Below are 8,640 nucleotides of genomic sequence, written 5' to 3'. Positions count from 1 at the left end.
AAAAGGGAAATTTTAAAAAAAAAACCAATTTGGGGCCCTTTAATTTCTTACTAAGGGACAAAAGTCCTAAGTCCTGCCCCAGGTTCAGAGTTCCTCCATTTGAAACGTTCGGGCCAAGGAAAGCTGTACCTTAGGACCAAGGGGATGTAAGAAACTGTTTTTGAGGAAAAAGGAGAAACCTTATAAATTTTCCCATCGCACAGGCCCCTGTTTGGAAAAGCTAAAGGGAAAATTATTAAAACGACTTTTGAAAAGGGTTTCCTACCCTTGACTTCAGGCCTTACCACCACTTAAAGAAACCAAAAATTTTTCCCCAAGGGGGTCTTTAGGAAGAGATTTTTGGGTTTTCTTCCAAAGCCCTCTTTTCCCTAAAACCCATTAACCCCTTGCTCCGGGTTTTAAATTGAATTTTAAAAGGGTACCTTTCCCTAGGAATTTTTGTTTTTCAACAATTAAACCATTTAAAGGGGGAATTTTAGTGCCCCCCTGGGTATTTACCCCAAAACAAAGAGACTTTGAAAAAATGTTCCTTTTTTTTACAAAAGAGAGCAGGTTTGGAAAACTCTAATTTGAAAACCCAAACCCCATGGGACGGGTTTACCAAAATTTCTGGAAGCATAAATTAGAATCTTTTTAAACATTTTTCCCCGGGGAGAGGGGGGAAAAAAAAACCCCCAAAGGGGACCCGGGTCTCCGGTAAACCCATGTATAACCTCCTTTGAAAAGGTATTAAGCCGAATGCTTCATTTGGGCACACGAGCGCCCTGGGATTTCAGGGCTGCTTCTAATTAAGCAGCACAAGCGCTGTTTGTTTTCAGCCAGCTACACTTGGTAAGGCAAGCTACTCCAGGCAGCTGGATTTTCAGTCACGTGTGCTTTAAACAGCAAAGAAAGCAAGCCCTGTTGTGCGAGTGAAAACAGAAAAACAAAGAGGAAGGGATGCATCGGTTCAAGGGAAAGGTGCAGAGGAAGTCCCTGGGGAAATCTTTCTTGACTCCATTTTGGACATTAGCCTAAGCCACCCTCTTCCTCCCACTTCAGCTGTCTTTGCTGACTGTGGGTACACTGGCTCTGAAGAGCCCGCACGGACGCTGAGCAGAGAGGGGATGTTGGCGAAGGACAGAGGTACGTACCATGCCAAAGTTACAATTCTGGACCTCTGCGCTAAGAAAGGCGTATTTTCAGATTCTTGTCTACAGTAAAAGTCTCTTCTCTCTCTGCTGCCTGGAAAACTGACTCAGGCTCAAAAGGGATTTTTACAGGCAGCTGAGAAGAGCTGAAAAATATTGTCTATGGAGGAAGGCAGAGCCTGCAGCAGTTGAAACTAGTGCGTTTAACAGTGCAAAGAAAAGTCCCAGAAGTCATTCAGGAGGAGAAAGCTGGGGTGGAAGAAGGAGCAGCAAAAGAAAGAATGGATTAAAGCAGCAGCTAACTACTCAGGAAGACACTATCCCACGCTACCAGCCAGGGGAGGCTCCTCTGCAGAATGTCAGAACAGCACAAAAAGGGTTGAGTTTTACAGACCTTACAGAGCTTGAGTGCAAGACTCTACAATCTCAACCAAGAGATGGCAACTGAGTCTGGTAACTTACGATACTGTTGTCTGAGAACGAGGCAACGTATCCGAAGGTCCATCGTACTGTCCTGTAAATCAAAAGAGAATCAGTGGGGTTTATCTGCCTCACCGGTAGCGTATTTTACCCTATGGTCTCTGAGCATCAGATTAGAAAGTCACTTTCTTCCAGGACGTAACTGATTGCCATTGAGATTATTTATCACTCCAAATGGGGCTTCCAAATGAAATACTGTTTGTTCTCTGCTGAACTGCTGCCTTAATTTCTAGGTAAGGAATGCATACAGTCTCTTCAGCATTTTCTAAACTCATCAATGTTTAACAAAGCACAGGAAACCACGTCCCTTAATCAAGGTAAGCATTTGATGTTCTCAATGTATGACACTCAAAACCATCTGTCAACACACATAGAACAGTGTGCTTTCCTTTGGATTTCTACTTACTCTGGTTCTGTGCTACACATCCAACAGGCTGCGACTCCTAGAAAGAAAGCACAAGGTGCAAATTGAGAATCAAATACATCATCTCTCAATAGCACCGTATCAGTGATCCGATTTCCTTGTGTTTGTTACTGTAATCGATACTTTGAGCAACGTGACAAAGAATAACTCCGAAGTCTCCAATAGTCTAAGCTTGCCTGATGTAGCTTAGCACGGACAGAAGTGATGCATGGCAAGTAACCATCACACAATTCAAAATCCATTGTGACTTCTAAAGATAATTTCTCCTAAAAGCCTTTACCTATGAAAGGAGGTGCAAGAGTTGGAAAGCTCATCAGATGAAAGCACGTGCAAGAGTTGGAAAGCTCTCTTCTAATTTATCAAAAGCCTTGGCAAAAAGAGGGTGTTTACCTTTGTTGGTAATGGAAATTTGGAAGGCTCTGCAGTAGGAGGAGTAGGAATATCTGTCAGAAGAGGTGGCCATGACTGGGTCATTTCCTGGAAAGCAAATGACAGAAGTGGGTTACAGTATTTTTGCTGATACAGGCAACTGAAGTTGTACCTCAAAGACATTTATATTCATGTACAATAAATAGCTGAGCCCATCGTAAACCCAAGAGGCAATACCACAGCAAGAAGCCCTCTTTGAGCTCAGCGAGCCAGACCGTCATGAGCACTTGCTCCTTTTCTCCAAGCATACTTGCATTGCCCAATTAGCAGCAATCTCAGTGAAGCTTGTAGAGAGTTAAATACTTCCTATGTTTGCATTAGGCTATCACAGTTAATAAAGGGAAAAGGACATAAAACCTGTCTACGAGTAGCTCTGGACTTTTTCAAAGTTCAGGAACTTCCTATTATGTTCCTATTACAGCAACAACACCCCCCTGAAAGGCTTTTCAAAACCCTGTCAGCTGGACAAGCGCCACTGTTTAATGAACTCCCTTTCACTTTGGTTCTTTCTCATCTTTATTAGAATATATCTTCTACTAAAGACTTGAAAACAACAGGCTTTGTAGAATAAAGTGCCCTTCTGATGGGGCTTTTTAGCCTTTTCTTATTAAGGGACTCCCGTGGCCTTTGTAGAACTGTTGGTAAGCAAACGTTTGATATCTAGGTGTTTGTGTTTTGTATACATTGAAGTAGTGGTGGGGGGAGGAGGAGGAGTATCACCGCGTGCATGGCACTGCTGCTGGACTGGGCTTCTCTGTCGCTGTAATTACGGTACATTTGCGCAAATGTGAGCCAGCTCTTAATGCAAAACTGCCTCTGCAACCTGTGTCAGAGATGGCTTTGTGGGCAGCGCCCAGGCTGCCAGTACTCAGCTGGGTCTGAGTACATGGGACCCTTTCACCGAGCACAGAGTGCAAATAAGATAAGTGTTCCAGGAAAGGCAGTGAGGGTGGCAGGCCATATGAATTCCTTTATTTCTGGGAGTGAGTATTACACTCTTCAGGATTTAAACTTAATAGGAAAGTCTGTCTTGTGTGATTTCAACAGAGTGGTTCTGAATTTCTGAGCCCCAGCTTCCCCAAAGGCTTTGTCTAGATTGACCCCCATTAAGGTGTTTTAGCGTATGTTCAAGACAAAGATCGTTGTCTGTGCTAGGCTGTTCACGTGTTTGTTGCAGTGCAAGCCAAAGCTTTAGCCCAGTCCTCTGTGTCCAGCTGTGGTGCCAGAAGAGGCAGGTTGGAGGTTGATCCCTATCTCCTGGCTGTGGTCTGTGTGCTCTGCTCTCAGCCGGACCATGGCTTAGCCCAACTAGCTGGTACCTGGGTGAGAGTTAGGGCAGGGCAACAGGGCAGCAAGGCTCCTAAAGACATAGCCCATCAGGCAGTCGCTCTCTTTGGTTTGAAACCACATCTTGGAGCTCTGCAGCAAAGGCATCTTGGTCAGTCAGAGCAAAAGGCAGTGTTTCAGGTAGAATAGCATGAGGAATGGCTGGCAGTCAGAGCTCCCTAGCTGACCCCCTTGAGTTTTGAAAAGCCTTTCAGGGGGGTGTTGTTGCTGTAATAGGAACATAATAGGAAGTTCCTGAACTTTGAAAAAGTCCAGAGCTACTCGTAGACAGGTTTTATGTCCTTTTCCCTTTATTAACTGTGATAGCCTAATGCAAACATAGGAAGTATTTAACTCTCTACAAGCTTCACTGAGATTGCTGCTAATTGGGCAATGCAAGTATGCTTGGAGAAAAGGAGCAAGTGCTCATGACGGTCTGGCTCGCTGAGCTCAAAGAGGGCTTCTTGCTGTGGTATTGCCTCTTGGGTTTACGATGGGCTCAGCTATTTATTGTACGTGAATATAAATGTCTTTGAGGTACAACTTCAGTTGCCTGGATCAGCAAAAATACTGTAACCCACTTCTGTCATTTGCTTTCCAGGAAATGACCCAGTCATGGCCACCTCTTCTGACAGATATTCCTACTCCTCCTACTGCAGAGCCTTCCAAATTTCCATTACCAACAAAGGTAAACACCCTCTTTTTGCCAAGGCTTTTGATAAATTAGAAGAGAGCTTTCCAACTCTTGCACGTGCTTTCATCTGATGAGCTTTCCAACTCTTGCACCTCCTTTCATAGGTAAAGGCTTTTAGGAGAAATTATCTTTAGAAGTCACAATGGATTTTGAATTGTGTGATGGTTACTTGCCATGCATCACTTCTGTCCGTGCTAAGCTACATCAGGCAAGCTTAGACTATTGGAGACTTCGGAGTTATTCTTTGTCACGTTGCTCAAAGTATCGATTACAGTAACAAACACAAGGAAATCGGATCACTGATACGGTGCTATTGAGAGATGATGTATTTGATTCTCAATTTGCACCTTGTGCTTTCTTTCTAGGAGTCGCAGCCTGTTGGATGTGTAGCACAGAACCAGAGTAAGTAGAAATCCAAAGGAAAGCACACTGTTCTATGTGTGTTGACAGATGGTTTTGAGTGTCATACATTGAGAACATCAAATGCTTACCTTGATTAAGGGACGTGGTTTCCTGTGCTTTGTTAAACATTGATGAGTTTAGAAAATGCTGAAGAGACTGTATGCATTCCTTACCTAGAAATTAAGGCAGCAGTTCAGCAGAGAACAAACAGTATTTCATTTGGAAGCCCCATTTGGAGTGATAAATAATCTCAATGGCAATCAGTTACGTCCTGGAAGAAAGTGACTTTCTAATCTGATGCTCAGAGACCATAGGGTAAAATACGCTACCGGTGAGGCAGATAAACCCCACTGATTCTCTTTTGATTTACAGGACAGTACGATGGACCTTCGGATACGTTGCCTCGTTCTCAGACAACAGTATCGTAAGTTACCAGACTCAGTTGCCATCTCTTGGTTGAGATTGTAGAGTCTTGCACTCAAGCTCTGTAAGGTCTGTAAAACTCAACCCTTTTTGTGCTGTTCTGACATTCTGCAGAGGAGCCTCCCCTGGCTGGTAGCGTGGGATAGTGTCTTCCTGAGTAGTTAGCTGCTGCTTTAATCCATTCTTTCTTTTGCTGCTCCTTCTTCCACCCCAGCTTTCTCCTCCTGAATGACTTCTGGGACTTTTCTTTGCACTGTTAAACGCACTAGTTTCAACTGCTGCAGGCTCTGCCTTCCTCCATAGACAATATTTTTCAGCTCTTCTCAGCTGCCTGTAAAAATCCCTTTTGAGCCTGAGTCAGTTTTCCAGGCAGCAGAGAGAGAAGAGACTTTTACTGTAGACAAGAATCTGAAAATACGCCTTTCTTAGCGCAGAGGTCCAGAATTGTAACTTTGGCATGGTACGTACCTCTGTCCTTCGCCAACATCCCCTCTCTGCTCAGCGTCCGTGCGGGCTCTTCAGAGCCAGTGTACCCACAGTCAGCAAAGACAGCTGAAGTGGGAGGAAGAGGGTGGCTTAGGCTAATGTCCAAAATGGAGTCAAGAAAGATTTCCCCAGGGACTTCCTCTGCACCTTTCCCTTGAACCGATGCATCCCTTCCTCTTTGTTTTTCTGTTTTCACTCGCACAACAGGGCTTGCTTTCTTTGCTGTTTAAAGCACACGTGACTGAAAATCCAGCTGCCTGGAGTAGCTTGCCTTACCAAGTGTAGCTGGCTGAAAACAAACAGCGCTTGTGCTGCTTAATTAGAAGCAGCCCTGAAATCCCAGGGCGCTCGTGTGCCCAAATGAAGCATTCGGCTTTACAGTGCGTGCAAGGGTTTCCCAGACGGCTTTCATTCTTGAATACAGCCCGAAGTTAGCACCTGGCAGCGCTGGAATGGAAGAGCCCTTCTTTTAAAAGGGGAAACGTCTCACTCATTTGCGGCGATGCATCTTTAGCCCAGCTGGCGGGGAAGGACCAGCCTTTGCTTTCAAGCGATGCTGATTTTAGTGCTCCTTCTCTCACTAACAGAGCTTTTATATAGCTTTGGAGGGAGATTGATGGTGTGTATCTAAGCTGGAATAGAACAGGTCCTGCAAATGAAAACTTGGCGTCTGTTAAGGCATGAGCTAATTAAGGCAGTCTAGTTGTTGAAGCAGATTGATTGTCTTTAAGGAGGCTAGTTCAGAATTTGTTGAAACCTTGTTTTGGGGAAACTGGCTTTGTCTGTCCTTGCAGAAATAGGACTTATTCCAAGTTTTAGTGTTCTTCCTTGATCCTAAATTGAACTAAAGTAGTTGCAATGTTCTTTTATGCCGATGCATTTTATTTACCAGCAGCTCAGGTGAAAAGGCAGACATTTTTATTAGGAGCAGTTAAATCAGATTTAAAAGAAGCTCTAGGTAACATTTCTTTGCATTATCCTCCTACCTCAAAGGGAAATGTATCTTTAGCCCACAACTCTTAAAGCAAGCCAAAATCACTTTCAGAACGTTTTAGTATCATTTTGAAGAACTGTTTCCCTTAACGAGTTGGAAAAGAAAAGAATTCATAGAGCTGCCGGTAGACATTTGTCCAAACTGCCCAGAAGTGGCTGTGTTGTTGCTATTCTTGCTTTTTCCCTTTTGTGTCTCGGTGGACTGGCAGCGAGTTTCGGCTCTAGCCCACGTGTGAAGTTGGAGCGTGCAGGGTTGCTGCAGACTGTGTGCCGTTTGCCTTCTGTAGGAAGTTCAGGGGCCTCGTTTTCCAAGGTGGTGTCTCATAGCGCTTCCCTTCAGTGTTTCCTGTAAAAGAAGAGGCAAGAGGTGAATTCCACTGAAAAGGTGTGTGAGGAAACGAGGCAGAGGAGACGGGGGGATGGAGGAGGACAGCCACAGGGCAATGGCACAGGCCAAATGCAAAGAGAGCACGGTAGGCCTTTGGGTGTAATCAAAGTCTGTGTGCGCAGAGAACCTCTTGTGCATCAGGGTAAGGTACTGGGGGACTGTGGGGTTGGTACCTTTTCAACAGGCATCATCTGTGTGGCAAGGGTTGGCTCTGTACTGGTAGACACAGGAGACCTTTGGGGTTTCTTCGCGCCGTCCTGCTCCCTGGACAAGAGTGGATTTGTCACATCTGATTTGTGGAATTGATGATGCTTTCTGTCCTTGGGGACTCAGTGCAGCCCAATAGCACGCCAGTCTCTTAATGTACAAGGATCAGAGTTCTTCCACCCTGTGCTGCTGCGTTAGTGCGCTGGACAAACTTAAGCGAGGAGCATTCCTCTCACAGAGCTTCATCTTTGTTGTGTGTAGATGGCAGCCAATGATACTGACATCCTTTTCAAAATGTCCTGAGATTAGTTGAAAAGTACAATATAATGTTCCTAGATTGTGTGTTACCATTTTATCATTCATTAACGGCAGGGTTTAGCAGATAGAGAATGCCAAACATTCCTAAAGAATGTGGGAGGTTGGTTTCTTTTGGCAAGCACAAACCAAGTCGTTTTCAGTGTCTGGTACTTGAAAGTACGTCTGCCTTGGCTGATACTTATCTTCTGGTTGTCTTTCAGAGTGCTGCTCCAGGAAGACCTGCAAGTCAGTGATAGCGAAGACAGCGATGACAACCAAGTCGGTTTTAGATGTTTTATACGCTGGGCGCGCAGACATCCCTTTAAATCATCAGGCCTTGTTGCGTTGTTCCGAATGCCTTAAGCTAACCTTTACTCTCATTCTCCTCCTTCTTTTTTGTGAACAAAACAGGTTGCTGACAGTCCACTTGCTCCTCCAAGGTACAGCTTTGTTCTTGAACTAACAGCTAGACTAAATAAGAAGGGAAAAACAAACTACGTCTTAATATATGGGGTGCATGGGTAAGGGGTTCCTTGTTTCTCCTGTAGATACAGGATTTGGTGTCTAGCTGCCCGAAGCTGCTGTTGAAAATTGGCGTTAGTTGTGTGGGGTTTTACAGAAAGCTCCAATGAGAAATGAATAATCCAGGCATGCTGGATTTTTCTTATCAACCAGAATTATATTTCCCCAAGTTCTCTTGCCCTCCACCAGAGTATCTGAAGATCACCCTGGAGCCAAGGGGGTTCTCAGTTGTAGTAGTGCTGGGTGAGGTGTGAGTCCAGTTTTAGTTTAGAAGGAAGCCCAAAACAGCCAAGCAGGTGAAGAACGGAAAAGCGTTGGGTAGACTCACGGAGGCTGTTTCAGCTCCTCCTGATAAGGCAGCTCCTTATAAGTAGTTCCTGCCATGTATTGTTAGTCAGAAGCAATATTTAGGGTAGACTTAACGGCCACCTGCCAGTAT

General features: G+C 44.7%; 1 protein-coding gene across 2 annotated transcripts; it reads left to right on the top strand.

Annotated features, from left to right (window-relative positions):
* The first annotated feature begins 4,297 nt into the window (after positions 1 to 4,297).
* Positions 4,298 to 8,201, top strand: LOC134156042 (AF4/FMR2 family member 1-like). 2 transcript variants are annotated; one of them, XM_062603779.1, is made up of 4 exons: positions 4,298 to 4,477; positions 4,858 to 4,885; positions 5,258 to 5,309; positions 7,901 to 8,201. In XM_062603779.1, the coding sequence occupies exons 1-4, from the start codon at positions 4,316 to 4,318 to the stop codon at positions 8,040 to 8,042; spliced, it is 384 nt and encodes a 127-aa protein (XP_062459763.1). In that variant the 5' UTR covers positions 4,298 to 4,315; the 3' UTR covers positions 8,043 to 8,201. The 2 variants fall into 2 exon arrangements, with proteins under 2 accessions (XP_062459763.1, XP_062459754.1); XM_062603770.1 differs by having other exon boundaries at positions 4,849 to 4,885.
* The last annotated feature ends 439 nt before the right edge of the window (positions 8,202 to 8,640 follow it).

This window comes from Pezoporus occidentalis, unplaced genomic scaffold, assembly GCF_034315485.1.
Source record: "Pezoporus occidentalis ecotype Australia unplaced genomic scaffold, CSIRO_AGI_Poc_V1 ctg1182, whole genome shotgun sequence".
Lineage (NCBI taxonomy): Eukaryota > Metazoa > Chordata > Aves > Psittaciformes > Psittacidae > Pezoporus > Pezoporus occidentalis.
The sequence above is the reverse complement of the archived record's forward strand: the minus strand, read 5'-3'. Positions and strand labels throughout refer to the sequence as shown.

Bases quoted from the DNA above. Each gene is read 5' to 3' on its own strand.
- LOC134156042 (XM_062603770.1), top strand. From the start codon at position 4,316: ATGTCTTTGAGGTACAACTTCAGTTGCCTGGATCAGCAAAAATACTGT. The intron at 4,478-4,848 runs GTAAACACCCTC...CTTTCTTTCTAG, and splicing joins AATTTCCATTACCAACAAAG to GAGTCGCAGCCTGTTGGATG. The intron at 4,886-5,257 runs GTAAGTAGAAAT...TTTGATTTACAG, and splicing joins ATGTGTAGCACAGAACCAGA to GACAGTACGATGGACCTTCG.